The sequence below is a fragment of the Salvia splendens genome, chromosome 18, assembly GCF_004379255.2.
Source record: "Salvia splendens isolate huo1 chromosome 18, SspV2, whole genome shotgun sequence".
Classification (NCBI taxonomy): domain Eukaryota; kingdom Viridiplantae; phylum Streptophyta; class Magnoliopsida; order Lamiales; family Lamiaceae; genus Salvia; species Salvia splendens.
Window position 1 is genome coordinate 1,635,373 of NC_056049.1, and position 17,816 is coordinate 1,653,188.

Below are 17,816 nucleotides of genomic sequence, written 5' to 3' on the forward strand. Positions count from 1 at the left end.
TCACAGTTTACTTAATTAATTAAGGATACCAAGAAGATAGCACCTTCATTGGCAAGGGACTCCTCAGAAATGAACTCTCAATTACAAGGATATATTAAATGTTTAATAATGAAAATACTTTTATATTTCCACCAAGAATAAAATAGGCAGTGGAATTTAAATAATGACACATTAATGTAGTATAAAACAATTTTATTGGAGAAGAATTTCAAATAAAGCAGCTATTGGAGACAATTGACTTTTAATATGCTATGTGGACAGGTATATCTGACATACGAGGATTATTTCAATATTTTCGGACACTTGAGGATTATTTCAAACCATAATGTTCCTATAAATAGGTCACAATGCATGCTTCTCAAACACCACAAACACAAACTCATCTTCTCATAATCATAAACCATGAAAACTCCTTCAAATTCAACTCATCTCTCCTTCTTTGTTCTTCTCATCTTGTCATGCTCATCAGCAGCTTTTGCTGATAGGCAAGACAACTTTCTTCAATGTCTCTCCAAAACAACCAACTATTCCTACTTTTCAAATGATGTCTACATTCCTTCAAACTCATCTTACACTTCCATCCTCCAGTTCTCTATCCGAAACCCTAGATTCGCGTCGGAATCCACTCCTAAACCTCAAGTGATCATAACCCCAGAACACGAATCCCAGATCCCGCTTGTCGTACGCTGCGCCAGGAAAAGTGGTTTGGAAATCAGAACACGGAGTGGCGGCCATGACATGGAGGGACTGTCTTATGTCTCCCATGTCCCGTTTGTGGTCATTGATTTGATCAATCTCAGTGAAGTTACGGTCGACGTGGAGGAGAAAACGGCGTGGATTGAGACAGGTGCAACCACGGGTATCGTGTACTACAAGATTGCGCAAAAGAGTTCCACTTTAGGGTTTCCCGGGGCTATTTGCACTACTGTCGGTGTTGGTGGCCACTACAGTGGAGGAGGCTACGGCACAATGCTGAGGAAATACGGCCTTGCTGGAGATAACGTCATCGATGCAAGAATAATCGACGCAAATGGCAGAATTCTTGATAGAAAATCAATGGGCGAGGATCTTTTCTGGGCCATCAGAGGTGGCGGAGGTGCCAGTTTTGGTGTGATCACTGCCTGGAAGGTCAAGCTGGTGGATGTTCCAGAAACAGTCACTGCTTTCTCCATCACGAGGAACGTGGAAGAACAAAACGGTGCTGAGCTATGGCACCGCTGGCAATACGTTGCTCCTCAAGCCGACAAAGATTTGTTCGTGGGAGTCATCGTATTCAGGGTGAACATGACGGTACAAGTCAACTTCTTCTCAGTTTTCCAAGGCGGCGCCGAGAGATTAGTTTCATACATGCAAGAAATCTTCCCTGAGTTAGGGCTAGTAAGGGAAGACTGCACTGAAATGAGTTGGATCCAATCCACCTTATTTAGCAACCAAATGCCAATCAATTCACTTGATGTTCTGCTCAACCGGACTCAAGCCGGTATTAGACCGCTCAAAGCCAAGTCGGATTATGTTCGGACGCCCATTCCTTTGAACGCAATTGAAGGCATGGTGACCATGTTACGCGAACCAGAAGCAGATGAGACTATTTACTACATGGTGCCATATGGTGGAAGAATGGATGAAATATCAGAGTCGGAGACTCCATTTCCTCACAGAGCCGGTGCACTCTACAAACTTGCCGGCTTGACTTACTGGCAAAACTCCGAGGCTGCAGATGCAGACCGTTACATAAGCTGGAGCCGCAGGTATTATGAATACATGACTCCTTATGTCTCAAGTTCGCCCAGGGAAGCGTACTTCAACTACAGAGATCTCGACATTGGAGTCAATAATCCTAACGGGAAGACAAGTTACGCACGAGCTAGCATTTGGGGGAAGCCATATTACAAGGATAATTTCGATCGTCTTGTTCGGGTGAAGACAGTGGTTGATCCGACCAATTTCTTCAAGAATGAACAGAGCATTCCGCCGTTGCAGGCGAAGTGGACTAAGAAAGGGAATTGAGTTATATTCTGCAGTAACTGCCAATCTCTTCAATATAAGGTTCTGAATAAGGCTTTCTGATTATTATTTTATGTTATTAACAATAATGTTTGTATTTGTTATTCATGCAAGGTGAATTGTCTTGATAAAGATCTTTGTTCTTTTAATTTTTGTTATTGTGTACTAATAAATTTATTGATTTGCAATAGAAATAATTTGTGTCTTAGTATATCACCAACACTTTAAAAAGTGTCCATATTGTTGGCGTCTCAATTAAAATTAGAAGACGCAATCAAAGCGTCCTATAAAACAACAAATTAAATTAATTTGTCCTTAATTTAAGAATGCTTTTTTGCGTCCTAAATTGTTGTAATTTTTATAAAAAATTCAACGCAAGTAATTGTACCTTGATTTTTATATCCTTTAAAAGTAGTAAGTTTTTTGCCGTGAGAACAGAATATATCAAAAGTCAAAACTTTAAAATCTCGCTTAATAATTAAAGAACTAATTAACCATAATATCAATAAAAATTTACAAGTCATTACAATGAAACAAGTAATGATATGGACTAAATTAGAGCAATACTCACGGAGCATGCTCACATAAAATATGTTGCATAATATTTTCTCTCTTTCAATATACTCCTGGGATATAAACTATTTTCAATATGATAAACTTAAGGCCTCTTATGTTAAATTCAAGTCATATATATAAATACAAATTACATATTTCACATTCTTACTTTAAGAAGGTTTTATGTGAATTCAATCCTATGTAGTAAAACAATGTGTAAGTAAAGATACTTTTTCCATTCTTAATCTTTATTATATATAAGAGTTGAAAGACCAAATCAAAGCTGTTATCGGTCAAATTGACTATTTATATTTCTTCAATTTGGGGAATTGTTTCTTTCTCCACAGCTCCATTAATTTATATAGAAACTAGAAAGTGCTTAGGAAATGGGAGAAATTCAACGCTGATAAAATTGCACTGTTATATATTACCAATATCAAATAATGGAGTACGACTTGAGACTTTTTCTGTAAACTGGAATTCGTTTAAACATAAATGTGATCTTTCTTTAGAACAGATAAAACTTTCATAGGTTTATTTTTTAAATGAGGCTTTAGTTAAATGCAACATAAATTTGTCTATAAAATCAAGTAAAATTTCATGTAGCGCATACAATTGTTCGATGATTTTACGGTAATATGAAATACTACTATATTAATATTTTATTTCTCAATCAAATATATTTGTTTCAATTTATAGAATGAGGAATTTGAAAAATATAAATAGATAGAAAATAATTAAGTAGTACATCATTAAAAATAGGTCAAATTAAAAGGTAGAAATAGTAGGATTAATAGTAGTGAGTATTATATGTGCCGGTCTTGGGCCTAAGCTAAAGTTAGGCTGGGTTTAGTTTTAGACAGGCTAAGTTTGGATTAAAAAATGGTCACTGAGCCCACCCGTGGATACCCTTGGTAATTACCCAAAAAAATGGTATATATGGAAATTCTAATCTTTGATTTTAATGCAATGAATAACCATAAAAATATTTATGGGTCAAGACTAAATGACCAAGTCCATGCTACTACTTTTCTTTCATGAACCACTATGTCATTATGACTATCTGGATTCGATTTCATAATAGAAGTTTGGTCAATGTAGAAAGCGTTTGAGTCTTATAGACTTGTAAATATAGTTTCACATATGATGGGATAAATCACATTCATTTTATTAATCACAATCATTTAAATATTATTGCATAAAAAATCGTGTATTAAAAATAAAATGTTACTATTACTAATCACAATTTATTAGTACCTCCTCTAGAAATAAACAAAAATAAAGAGGCCTTATTCAAACCCAAATAGAAGAAACAATCGCTGACTTCTATAGCTCTTTCTAAGTCCACTTAGAATGCAACGGCGGAATGCTCTGTTCATTCTTGAAGAAATTAGTCGGATCAATTACCGTTTTGACCTTAACAAGACGCTCGAAATTATCCTTGTAATACGCCTTCCCCCAAACGTTGGCCTCCACATAACTCGTCTTTCCATTAGGGTTATTCACTCCAATCTCGAGATCTCTGTAGTTGAAGTATGCTTGCCTAGGCGAGCTCAACACGTAAGGAGTCATGTAACTGTTGTACCTTCTGCTCCAACTCAGGTACCTTTCCGTATCCCGAGCCTCACTGTCTTGCCAGTAAACCAAACTAGCGATCATGTAAAAGTTTCCGGCTCTGTGCGGAAATGGAGTGGCGGATTCGGGTATCTCGTCCATTCTTCCGCCGTATGGGACAATGTATATTAAGGTTTCATCTGCTTCTGGATCGGAAAGCATTCGTACAATGCCGTTGAATCCTTCTTCTGGCATGGGGGCTTGCACGTAGTCGGATCTTGTTTTGAGCTGTCTGAGACCGGGTTGAGTCCGGTTTAGTAAGACCTCAAGCGGCTCTTGTTGACCTTGGTTCAGGAATAATGTGGATTGGACCCAACTCATTTCTCTGACTTCTTCTCTTGCTAACCCTAACTCCGGGAAGGTTTCTTGCATCAATGGAAGTAGCCTGTCGGCGCGGCCGAGGAAGAGGGAGAATAAGTTAGCTTGGATGGTGGAGTTCACCCTGAATAGGTAGACTCCGATGAATAAATCTTTGTCTGCTTCAGGCGCCACGTACTGCCAGCGTTGGACCAGTTCAGTGGAGTTCTGGTCCAGTGGCCTGATGACTGAGAAAACAGTGACTGTTACTGGAACATCCACCAGTTGTACCTTCCAGGCAGTGATCACGCCGAAGCTGGCACCTCCGCCGCCTCGGATCGCCCAGAACAGATCCTCGCCCATTGACTTTCTGTCTAGGATTTTGCCATTGGCGTCGATGATTCTCGCGTCGACGACGTTATCCCCTGCAAGGCCGTGCTTTCTCATCAGTGGGCCGTAGCCTCCTCCGCTGAAATGGCCGCTGACGCCCACTGTAGTGCAGATGGCTCCGAGGAATGCGAGGACATGGCTTTTTTCTGCGATTCTGTAGTATACAGTGCCGGTGGTTGCGCCTGCTTCGATCCAGGCTGTTTTCTCGTCAACGTTGACCGTGACCTCGCTGAGGTTGACCAGGTCAATGATCACGAACGGGACTTGCGAGACGTAAGACAGTCCCTCCATGTCATGGCCGCCGCTTCGAGTTCTGATTTCCAGACCGGTTTGTCTGGCGCAGGATAAGGCCGGCTTGATCTGGGATTCGTGTTCAGGGGTTATGATTACTTGCGGCTTGGGAGTGGATTCGGACACGAATCTTGTGTTACGGATGGTGGATTGCAGGATCGAAGTGTAGGACGAGTTTGCGGGAGTGTAAACGTCGTTCGAAAGGGAGGAGTAGTTGGATTGTCGGGAGAGGCATTGGATGAAATCGTCGTGGCCATCCGCAGATTCTACGGATAAGCACGACGATACGAGAAGAAAGAAAGAAAGAGAGAGTTGAGATTGATGGAGGGCTCATTTTTTGTGATTTGAGAAGATGTAATTGTACTTTTGTGTTTGAGAATTGCATGCAATGTTGTCTTTCTAATTATAAGGCTTTTCATTAGAAAATATACTATTGAAGTTGCAAAGAGATTTGAATAATCAATTCTGACACATTCCTCACACCTTGAAATTCCGACATATAGCGGCAGCTATATTTGAAGTTTAATTTTTCTGCATTTTATTTTCTTATTTACACTGAAAATTGGCATTTCATCTCATATTTTATTGCACTCATGTACTTTATACTAGAATATTTATGTTTTGTTGGTGCGATTGACTAAACAATTTGGGTTCCGGAGTATAATAATTAGTCGATTTTATTCATACTTCCTAAGGTTCACAAAAAATGAAATAGTTTTTTTCATTTTGGGTCGTCCCCCAAAGTAGATAAAGTCAAAATAAGGAAAGTTTTGAACAACTAATATAATGTAGACGCTACACTTCATTAACACTACTTTTTCTTATCTCTTTCTTACTTTACCAATTGTATATTAAAATCCATGCTAAATGCAACTTTATCTAATTTAAGTTAAACCCCTAAACCCACATAGTGGTAATCGGCGGAAGGAACCAGTCGTGACCAATGAGGATGTAATAGTCCCTCTCCAACTTTAAGGTAAATAATTAAAGTCAAAAGTGAAAATGGCTAATGTAAAATTTTCCATATACTTGGAATTATTTCATAACTAAAGGTAGAGGTCTTGTTACGGAGTTGTCCTACGTTTTCCGATGTCAGAGTTAGTTAAAAATCCACATATGATAATGATTTTTAATGTTATGATAATGATTATGATTTTTAATGTTATGATAATGATTAATTACTCTATTGACTGTGAATAGTTTTTCTCAAACAATTAATACTTATAAAATATCATGATTTAGTTACTCCCAAACAATTTCCCATTTAATTTCTTTATTACTTCTTCCGTCCACGAATAATAGTCTCATTTTTTCATTTTATAATATCAAAAAAATGGTCTCATTTCTAAAAATAAAAAGTTATTTCCACACTTGACATACTTTTTATCCCATATCTCTTACTATACTTACTTTTTCTCCACTGCCTCTTTTACTTTGTTTTTTCTTATTCTCTTTTACTTTGTTTTTTCTCATTCTCTTTTACTATACTAATTTTTCATTAAAACTCATGTTATCACAAATGTAATTATTTTTTTGGACGGAGGGAGTAGTATATATTGAATTGAAGTGGAGTGGTACGGAGTAATTTTCTTCAAGTTCGAACACTGAAATCATGAGCGTGACTAGTTATTATTTTTATGAAAATTTTAACGTGTTGAATTCTACAATAAAGTAAATTAAACGATAATTTCATGTAAAACAAAAGAAGATTACAATATTGCTCTTTCTGGAAACAGAAGACGTTTACTTCAACTCAATCAATAAATTTTATGAATAGCATAATAAATGCACTGCTTCTAGAAAATTACACAAATAATATTAACATTCAACATGTTGTTGGTCTAACAATCTAGTTTCTGGGTTTTGTTGATTAGGTATTTTATTTATTTATTTTATTGTTTGCTCATAGGTGTTCTGAATTCTTTTTTGGCGGAATTCAACTAATCCTGCTAAATCGAGTTTGAGAATTAAGATCGAAAGTCTTACAACAAGTATTATGTTTATTTTAATTAATTCTTCTGGTTTACTTCTGGAAATGTCGAAAGAGTGACTTTCATTAAATTTAGTGACGGTCATCTTTGAATTATTATTTAGTGACTTTCATTAAATTTCCACAAGTTTTCAATAAAAATGTTGTTAATCGCTTTGAAGACCTGAAGATTTAAAAAATTGAACATTATGTAATTTTTTGTATTTTAATATACAATATGATTTTTAAATTGAATAAACAGTATTCCATCTGTCTCTTAAATTTTGTCACACTTTGACCGGGTATGAATTTTAAAAAATGTAATGGAAAGTGAGTTTGAAAAATTTAGTGGGAGTGAATCATACTTTTTATATGTTATTTAATTATTTGTATTACGTCTCGCACCAGTCTTTTTTTCTCAAATACAATTAAGAGAGAATGGAATAATATGTTGAAGTTTTATATTGGGCCTAGAATGGGCTCACACGTATCGTTTTTACCCTATTTTTATTCTAAGCCAGAGCCTACTTTGATATAACATGATTATTATGGCCCAGCAACAAATATTATTATTGAGATAAATAAGTCGAACAACTTAATGAACTCCAAACTAACACGATCGCTAGTTTTAATAAATAACACACATATTAGCATGTAAACATAATGTTATACTCCATCCATCCCACTTTAGCAGTCTTGTTGACTTTTCGTCTTCTCTGCATTATTCTCTCTCTTACTTACCGTTTCTCCACTTGAACTACTATTTATTACTCCCTTCGTCACCGATTAATTATCACTTTTTTCCATTTCGGTTCGTCCCTCAATAATTGTCACACTTCATTTTTACTATAAATTGTAAGTAGGTCTCACATTCCACTAACTCACTTCACTCACATTTTATTATAAAACAATTATAAAAAAGTAGGCCTCATATTTCACTAACTTTTTCAACCAACTTTTCTTTACATTTCTTAAAACCTGTGCCAGGTCAAAGAGTGTCAACTAATCAAGGACGGAGGGAGTATTATTTTTATAAAACGAGTACAGATAAGTCAACGAGGCTGCTAAAGTGGGACAGTGAAGGAGTACGACATTAAACTCTTATATTACCATTGTAAATTATTTTTAAAAATTATAAAATAAATTATAGTGAAGAGATGAGGTGCTGAAACACCAAGCTAATTATATTGAATAATTAATTAGAATTACCTAATTTGACACGTTATCATGCGTTAGCAATTTTTTATTGGAAGTCTTTTTAATAGTGTATTTCCTTGCCTAAACCAAATTCTTCAATTGGCTATTAATTGTCCTATTCCGTGATCAAATTATATTACTCTAATTACGTTATTCACATTTGATTTAGAAGATATATTTTTCTTAAATGGAAGTAGGTAGAGTTAAGGCGGCTATTAGATTATAATTAAGAGACAATTGACATGTCAGCTGCAGCTGCTCCACTAACGGTAGGTAAATAAATATATTGAGATTTATATTTTCATCTGATGGTACATTTGATTAATGAAAGACATATCTTGCCCATTCATAAAAATTACTAGTACTTCCCCCGTCTCATAGAAAATAGACCATTTAGATTTAACATGAATTTTAATGTGTAATTGGTAAAGTAACAGAAAAAGAGAAAAAATAGTTGAAATTATACAGTAGATGGTAAGACCTACAAATGATAAAGTAAAAGAAAAGGAAAAAAAATTACCATAATTGGATATTAACTATTTGTATGGGGCAGACGAAAAAGAAAATACGACACATATCTATGGGACGAAGGGAGTATAATTTTTTCCTGACAATTATTACAATAATGGTGGAATGCTCTGTTCATTCCTGAAGAAATTCTCTGGATCAACAACAGTTTTCACTCGAACAAGACGATCGAAATTATTCTTGTAATACGGCTTCCCCCAAACACTAGCTTGTTCATAACTCGTCTCACCAACAACGTTATTCACTCCAAGGTCGAGATCTCTGTAGTTGAGATACACTTCCCTGGGCGAGCTCGACACATAAGGTGTCATGTATTCGTAATACCTTCGGCTCCAGCTTATGTATTTGTCCGCATCTGCAGCCGCGGAGTCTTGCCAGTAAGTGAAGTCAGCAAGTTTGTAGAGCACACCACCTCTGTGAGGAAACGGAGTCTCCGATTCCGATATCTCTTCCATTCTTCCGCCGTATGACACCATCCAGTAAGACGCCTCGCTCGCTTCTGGTTCGCATAGCATGCTCACCATGTGTTTGATCACGTTCAAAGGAAGGGGTTTCCGAACATAATCAGACTTGACCTTATACTGTCTGAGATCGGGCCGGGTCCGGTTAAGCAGAGCCTCTAGTGGATTAATCGGCATTTGGTTGCTAAATAAAGTGGATTGGACCCAGCTCATTTCTGTGCAGTCTTTTCTCACTAGCCCTAACTCAGGGAAGATTTCTTGCATGTACGAAACTAGTCTGTCTGCGCCGCCTTGGAACACTGACAAGAAGTTAACTACGACTGACGTGTTTGCCCGGAAAACGGTGACCCCGAAGAACAAATCTTTGTTGGCTTTTGGAACTACAGTTTGCCAGCGGTGCCACAGTTCAACACCGTTCTGTTTCTCAACATTCCTGTTGATTGAGAAAACAGTGACTGTTTTTGGAACATCCACCAGTTGTACTTTCCAGGCAGTGATGATGCCGAAACTGGCGGCTCCGCCACCTCTGATTGCCCAGAACAGATCTTCGCCCATTGATTTTCTGTCTAGGATTTTTCCATTGACGTCGATTATTCTTGCATCTATGATGTTATCTGCTGCTAGGCCGTATTTTCTTACCAGTGCTCCATAGCCTCCTCCGCTGTAGTGCCCGCTGACGCCGACCGTGGTGCAAAGAGCCCCTGGAAATCCCAGAGTGGAGCTGTTTTCGGCGATCCTGTAATACACGACACCAGTGGTTGCGCCTGCTTCGATCCAGGCTGTTTTCTTCTTGACGTCGACTGTGACTTCGCTGAGGTTGACCAAGTCAACGACCACGAACGGGACATGTGAGATGTAAGACAGTCCCTCCATGTCATGACCACCGCTTCGGGTTCTGATCTCTAGATCATTTCGTTTGGCGCATAGTATAACAGGTGGTATCTGAGATTCGTGATTTGGGGTTATGATCACTTGCGGTTTCGGAGTGGATTCCGATAAGAATCTCGAGTTCCGGATGGTGGATCTAAGGATGGAAGTGTAAGAAGAGTTTGAAGGGGTGTAAACAACTTTGGAAATCGGGGAGTAGTTGTGGCATGTTTGAGAGAGACATTGAAGAAAATCAGCAGAGGTTGACCATGAGATGGACAAGATTGATAGAAGAAAGAATGAAAAAGTTGAGATTGAAGAAGTTTTCATGATTTATGATTTTGAGAAGTGGAGCTTGTTTTGGTGTTTGAAAGGTATATTCATTGCACCCTATTTATAATACTAGTAATTATTAATGTGAAATATTGTGGTTAGAAATGTTGATTCCTTATATTTCAATTTACTTTTAAAATCAATGTAAGTGGTGTTTGTAAGTAATTCTCTCTAAGTATTATAGTCTTATAAGTAATGTATTACAGACACAATTATTCAATTTTTTCACAACTTATAAGTTTTTAAGACTTTACCTCTTAAAACTTTTTAAAATAGCTTATAATCTCTAAAAACTTAATGTAGTTACCTTTCCTACCGCTTTTCAATTTTTTTGTCTTGCTTCAAGAATGCGATGCGCCTAATAAAAAACCAATAAGCCAAATATACGACAAAGATAATCAGGCAACAACTAAAACTAGTACAAACGAGACAAATGCCCAAATAAAATAATATTATAATTAAGTGAGACTTGAATAACAAACACTTTTTTCAATTTAAACAAAATACATTTGTGCCATTAGCAAATTCAAATTCAAATTCAAATTCAAAATTCAATTCTAATCACATCATCATGACGATTAATGAAGCACTTAATTGTAAGCGGCGAAATTGAGTTCATATTGACAGCCAAACTCAAAATGGAATATTGCTTTATTTTGGAATTAGTTCAAATTATCCTTTGAGACTTATGAGTATATTCAAGCTTAAGGATTTATCACTACAATATTAAATTTACAATTCGGATTTAAGCCCCATTATTAAACTTGATATACTTCGTTTAACTATTTTCTTATAAGAAAATGAAATTACTAAAAGTTTACTAATTATATGTAATTATCTTTATTAAATACGTTTCGAATAAGTTTATCAAGTTCAAATCCGAATAATTCCCGAATAACTCAATTCATCTATAAAAATATTCATAATGTTAAAACTAATGAATATTACTTGAAAAATGAAAAGAACAGAAAACTACAAGTTGAGGTTCAATTTGATGTGCCGCCTTCAATGATTGACCAAGTTAATAATACAAAACTAAATCAAGCCTTCTAGAGAGATTGAAGAAGAGAATTTGGGACATGTAACAAAAGAAATGTTTATAATTGAATAACAAGAAAATGATTTTTAATACAATAGTACAAATGGTTCATTAACAAAATAAACACACAAATTGAAACAAAATATGTAAATCCCCATACTCAAATATCTGCGGCACATGGCAACGGTGGAATGCCCTGTTCGTTTCTAAAGAAATTGTCCGGATCAACGGCGGTTTTCACCTGAACAAGACGATCGAAATTGCCTTTGTAATACGGCTTCGCCCAAACACTGGCTTGTTCATAACTCGTCTCACCAACAACGTTATTCACTCCAATGTCGAGATCTCTGTAGTTGAGATACGCTTCCCTGGGCGAGCTCGACACGTAAGGAGTCATGAATTCGTAATACCTTCGGCTCCAGCTTATGTATTTCTCCGAATCTGCAGCCTCGGAGTCTTCCCAGTATGTCAGGCTAGCAAGCTTGTAGAGTGCACCGGCTCTGTGAGGAAACGGAGTCTCGGATTCTGATATTTCATTCATTTTTCCGCCATACGGAACCATGTAGTACATAGTCGCATTTGCTTCCGGTTCGCGTAGCATACTCACCATGCCTTCGATCGCGGTCAAAGGAACCGGGTTCCTGACATAATCGGACTTGGCTTTGAGTTGCCTGACGCCCGTCGGAGTCCGGTTGAGCAGAGCTTCTAGTGGATCGATCGGCATTTGGTTGCTAAATAAGGTGGATTGGATCCAGCTCATTTCTGTGCAGTCTTCTCTCACTAGCCCTAACTCGGGGAAGATTTCTTGCATGTAAGAAACTAACCTGTCGGCGCCGCCTAGGAAAACTGAGAAGAAGTTAACTTGGACGGTCGTCTCCACCCTTAGTACGATGACTCCGACGAACAAATCTTTGTCTGCTTGAGGCGCTACGTATTGCCAGCGGTGCCACAGGTCAACGCCGTTTTGTTCCTCCACGCTCCTGTTGACTGAGAAAACAGTGACTGTTTCTGGAACATCCAACAGTTTGATCTTCCAGGAAGTGATCACACCAAAACTGGCACCTCCTCCGCCTCTGATCGCCCAGAACAGATCCTCGCCCATTGATTCTCTGTCGAGAATATTTCCATTGACGTCGACGATTCTAGCATCAATTACGTTATCTGCAGCCAGGCCATATTTTCTAAAAATCGTGCCGTAGCCTCCTCCACTGTAGTGCCCTCCAACTCCGACAGTTGGAGCAATGGCCCCGGGAAATCCCAGAGTGGAGCTCTTTTGCGCAATGTTGTAGTGTACAATGCCAGTGGTTGCGCCTGCTTCGACCCATGTGGTTTTCTCCTCGACCTCGACTATGACCTTGCTGAGGTTGACCAAGTCAATGATTACGAATGGGACTTTCGAGACGAAAGACAGTCCCTCCATGTCATGGCCTCCACTTCGGGTTCTAATCTCCAGACCGGTCTTTTTAGCACAGCATATGATCGATGAGATCTGGGCTTCGTTTTCTGGGGTTATGATCACTTGCGGTTTGGGAGTGGATTCAGATGCGAATCTCGAGTTTTGTATGGTGGAATCAAGGACGGTCTCATATGAAGGGTTTGAAGGAGTGTAAACAATGTTGGTGATGGAAGAGTAGTTCTCACATTCTTGAGAGAGGCATTCAAGAAAGGATGAGACATTTGAGGCTGATGATGGAGTTTCCATGGTTTATGATATTTCGAGAAAATGTGTTTGTGTTTGTGGTGTTTGAGAGGAATGCATTGTGCACTATTTATAATGTTTGTAAAGGTGGAAAGTTTCACCATAGAAAGTTCCTTGAAATTGTATGAACATAACAAATGAACCAAGGCCAATTTTCCGAAGCAGAGACACGTTTAATTATTAAGTATTTGAATTTTATGAGGTCTCCCTTTTTAGACTGCTCTGACCAATAATATTTCATGAGACATCAAATAAAATATCGATAATTCATTCTAGGATCCAAGTTGCTTACTCCCTCCGTCCCCGATTAAGAGTCACACTTTTCTATTTCGGTCCATCCCCAATTATAAGAGTCACACTTCAAATGGTAAGTAGGTCCCACACCACATTCCACAACTTTTTCAACCAACTTTTCTTTACATAAAACTCGTACCCGGTCAAAGTGTGACTCTTAATCGGGGGCGGTGGGAGTATTTATTTATCTTATCCCAATTAGCTAACCTAAGCATCACAATCGTCACAAACATCGCCATCAAGCGAATCCCACGGCTGCCTTAAACCTGTGACAAACACGGATTTTGCATGTTTTCAAGGACTAGATTTGACTTGTTTTAAATGTTAATCATGCAAATTATGTTCTTAAATTGCATATATTATACATTTGGTATTTTTGATGTGCATGTTGATAAATGATAGAAAAAGATAGAAAAAGGTGAAAAAAGGCCAAAGTGCAACAGCCTCATCTATTCGAGCCCATTCTGCCAGCGATTTTGAAGTCCAATCAGTGCTTACTACATGTCATTCTCTTCGTCTTCGAAAGAGCTTCGCGTGGATATCTTGCATATCTCAATCGGAGTTCTGTGGAGAAAGTTATGACAGTTCTACGAACATCGCGCAGTGCAGTCAAAATCTGGCGGAAATTCACGGAAGAAAAGAAATTATTATATTATGAAGCCAAATCTCTCCTATTTCTTGTAGGCACGAAATTTATCAAAAATAAACCTTTTTCCAGCCTATAAATACCTCTGAACCTAATTCATAATCTTGATCGCAGAGCCTCCAATCCTTCTCCATCTCTACACCTCTTTCCATTCCATAATACACACATAATTCATCCATCTTCCATTGGAGCGGAGCTCTGCAGATCCAGTCAAGAGAAGACTGAAGATTGAAGATTCAACCTTGGGTTTTATCAATTTCTTTCATGTCTCGTACTTTAATTGTAGTTTTTACTTGTCTATGAGTAGAACATTTTTTGTAGAATTTTTGGTAAAGATATTCGATTGACTTTCCTTGTTAGCTCTTGCAGTTATTTGATTTATCTGGTGTTTTCTATGTTCAATTGATTAGCTACCTCTTGAATATATGTTAGAGTTGATTAGAGTACTCGGGAGACGAAATAATTGACTTGGAAAAATGGATAATTCACACCTTAATTCAATAGAACTCGGGAGAGTTGAGGTTTTGAGTGAGGTCTTTGATCTTATATGCTTTTAGGAGTTAGGGGTTTAAGGGTTAGAAGGGGACTTCAATCCTATCACCTAATCTACAGGTTTCTCACCTCGGGAGGGGGTTTAATCTATAATTGTGATCGACTTAATAGCTCTAGAGACCGTAATTCAAGGAAGTTGATTGTGTTTTTGGATCCTAAAATTCTACATTCTTAAGCCTGTTTTGTATTATTTCTTTTTATGTTTTCCATTTTTTTGTTTATTTCTTTCAGTCTAGTTTAATTAATCAACCCAAAAATTACGTGTCTCTAGATAGTATATGACGTTTAGTATATGGTAGTCAGTTGTAATCTTATTCCCTGTGTTCGATATCCGGTACTGACCTTTAGCTATACTAGATCTACCCTGTATGCTTGCAGGTATTTTTAGTACTAATAAATAGTGCATCAACCTGTAACCATTAACTCTAGATTTTTTAGAAAATGTCAACCGATGACAAAATAATAGCAATAAAAAATGTCAACACAGTGTCAATGGTAGATATTGTATTGATATTATGTTGAAACTATATTGACATTTTTGTTGCTATTATTTTGTAATCTATTGACATTTTCTAACAGTTCATATCATAGTTTGGAGTTTGTATAATATTTAGAGTTTGTATTTTATCACTAACCTTATAGAAAACGCTGAAGTTGTATGGCTAAGCACTTATATGTTTCTTTTAATTTCTAACCTAAATCTAGTTTCTTGATCTCGAGCTTTCAGGAGTACCTTCAATGGAAGTTTTGAAAATTAGGTACACTAAAAAACAACTAAAGACATATTTTAATCAATTAATAATATTAATTTATGTTTTACGTATTTTAATTTAAAATTAAATATGCAAATGAAAGCGATTTAAAAAGAAAAAAAGAAAATTTAGCGGACAACTTGTGTTCTCAACATAAGGACACTTTTCTTGCTATTGGAGCATTTTGCTGCAACATTGTAGTCTAGAAAATTGATGAGTCGGAATTCTATTACTAGCTATGTTTAGCTAATCATGATATATGAAATAAGTTAAATATGCAACGCGAATTATTGATATTTTAGTTGACCATTCGACGTAGCTCACGAAATTCTATTGGTCAATGAAGTCTAGAAATAATAATAATAAATTTCAAATAGATTAAGCGTGTCTGCATTAAAATTGAATTTGATTTTTTTTAATAAGTTTATTCAAGAAACTTTCAGTGGTCGAAATTTTCCCTAAAGAATTTTTATAAATAGGGTGCAATGCATTAAGAGTACAACTCCTTTTTGGTCCAAAACATATGTTCAAATTATGAATTTTGTCCGTTACATTCATTTTCAGGTTTTCAGGTCCATAACATACGAAAATCGCTCTCGGTTAGGTCCTTTTTGGACGACTCCGTTAAAATACGCAAGTCAACCGTTACTTAGCAAAAGTTTGACTAAATTAAACAAAAAACTAGATTATTATTGACTAAATAATTTGTTAATTATTTTCTTCAAAAATACCAATTATCTGTTTTCTTTAAAAAATACCAAATATTTTATTTTCATTAGGGTTGACTATTATAGCGACTCTTCAACTCTCATTTTCAAAAGAAGAAGGCAAAGCGTCGTTCCGACGATTCAGGGCGATAAATTCCAACTCTTAGACGATCTTCCGGCGATTCGAGGCGATATACCAGTGTTCCAGACATGAGTTGGGAATCGCCGTCGCGAAACCCACCTGAACCTGAGAATGAAGGCGAGAAGGGTCATGGTTCGTCTGTAGCTAACCCTAGTCCCGAAGGTGGGTTGGCCTCGTCGAACCTTAGCCCCGTCGCGGAAGTCGAAGTGGAGCTACATTCCGGTAACGACGGGTCAAAGTCAAACCCTAATTCTTCGAAGACTGACCGACGACCTCCGATTGACGCCGATGACCCCGAAGTAGAGAGGAGGACGAAGATGAGACTCGACCGCTCGGTTTCTCATAAGCAGCCACTTCCTCGAAGGAGAAGGCTGCTGCTTCTTCTTCGAAATCCAATTTGAGTTCGCCAGTTGAAATCCTCAGAGATAAGCCTACATTTGAAATTCCAGTTCCACGCCCTCGAAATCCATTTTGAGAAGGTTAGTTTCGAACTGAGCATATGAGTTATTCGTTTCATGTAAAAAACTAGGGTTTGCAATAATTGGTTATGTATGAATTTGTCTGGAATAGATTGAATTTTGGTCCTATAGAATATGTATTTAAGTGTGGTCCCACCGAATATAGATTGAATTTGTGGTGGGGAAAACAAATGGATGGTCTGGTTGTAGGGAAACCAGACGACAGGGAAAATTTTTTTTGTCTTGATATGTGTTGGACTAATCGGGGTTTGTTCTGTATAAATGTTGGACCACTTTGTTATGTTTTTATTGTTTACTTATGGTTGACACCTTTGCTTACAGATGATACATTCACTACAAGGATCCACTACAATGGTATTATGGAGACATTGGAAGGGGGTGGAAAGCGTTATGGAGACATTGGTGAGTGTGATTACATTCATAAATGCGATATGGACAAGTGGTCAAAACTGGAGGTTGATGATACTCTGGAGAAACGGGGATAGATGTCAATGGTTTGGAGTACTTCTACCTGTGGCCAAGGATGACCTTGGAGAATGGATTGGTGCGGCTGTTTGACAACCAGTCCGCAATTGACATGGCAAATTTAGGATTCTATTATGGAGTCGTGGATGTTTATGCATTTCAGGTTGGGGGTATGGTGATTGATGCTGCTGAGGAGCCAGAGATGCCTATGAGTCAGTTAACACAAGAGGAAGTGCAAAATGAAATGGAAGAGGAGAGATGGGACTACAACGAGAATTTGAGTCCGGTTAGGGTTACAGGAACATGAGCAAGAATGGAAGAAGAGGAGTTTGATGATGAGGTTGTGGCCACAAAGAATGGAAAAAGAAAGGTTGATGATGTTGAACAGTCTAAGAGAAGGTCTAAGGCAAAGGGAAAGGAAAAGGAAATGAAAACGGTTGATGATGATGTTCCTACATTTTTCGACAGCGACTATGACTTAAGCGACAAGGAAGAGGACGAAATCATGGCGGCACAGGTTCTTGAATTCTGAGTT

At 37.5% G+C, this 17,816-nt stretch overlaps 4 protein-coding genes across 4 annotated transcripts; 1 reads left to right on the forward strand and 3 right to left on the reverse strand.

The window, feature by feature from the left end:
• Positions 1-384: 384 nt before the first annotated feature.
• On the forward strand, positions 385-2,207 carry LOC121776441 (berberine bridge enzyme-like 18). The gene has a single exon (XM_042173615.1). It carries the CDS (start codon positions 403-405, stop codon positions 2,005-2,007), a length of 1,605 nt encoding a protein of 534 aa, XP_042029549.1. The 5' UTR covers positions 385-402; the 3' UTR covers positions 2,008-2,207.
• A 1,690-nt stretch (positions 2,208-3,897) lies between these two features.
• On the reverse strand, positions 3,898-5,151 carry LOC121777844 (berberine bridge enzyme-like 22). The gene has a single exon (XM_042175194.1). The coding sequence runs from the start codon at positions 5,149-5,151 to the stop codon at positions 3,898-3,900; it is 1,254 nt and encodes a 417-aa protein (XP_042031128.1).
• A 3,564-nt stretch (positions 5,152-8,715) lies between these two features.
• Positions 8,716-10,610, reverse strand: LOC121776241 (tetrahydrocannabinolic acid synthase-like). The gene has a single exon (XM_042173399.1). It carries the CDS (start codon positions 10,501-10,503, stop codon positions 8,935-8,937), a length of 1,569 nt encoding a protein of 522 aa, XP_042029333.1. The 5' UTR covers positions 10,504-10,610; the 3' UTR covers positions 8,716-8,934.
• Positions 10,611-11,585: 975 nt separating this feature from the next.
• Positions 11,586-13,266, reverse strand: LOC121776295 (tetrahydrocannabinolic acid synthase-like). The gene has a single exon (XM_042173464.1). It carries the CDS (start codon positions 13,245-13,247, stop codon positions 11,706-11,708), a length of 1,542 nt encoding a protein of 513 aa, XP_042029398.1. The 5' UTR covers positions 13,248-13,266; the 3' UTR covers positions 11,586-11,705.
• Positions 13,267-17,816: the final 4,550 nt, after the last annotated feature.

Bases quoted from the DNA above. Each gene is read 5' to 3' on its own strand.
- LOC121776295 (XM_042173464.1), bottom strand. From the start codon at position 13,247: ATGGAAACTCCATCATCAGCCTCAAATGTCTCATCCTTTCTTGAATGC.
- LOC121776241 (XM_042173399.1), bottom strand. From the start codon at position 10,503: ATGAAAACTTCTTCAATCTCAACTTTTTCATTCTTTCTTCTATCAATC.
- LOC121777844 (XM_042175194.1), bottom strand. From the start codon at position 5,151: ATGGAGGGACTGTCTTACGTCTCGCAAGTCCCGTTCGTGATCATTGAC.
- LOC121776441 (XM_042173615.1), top strand. From the start codon at position 403: ATGAAAACTCCTTCAAATTCAACTCATCTCTCCTTCTTTGTTCTTCTC.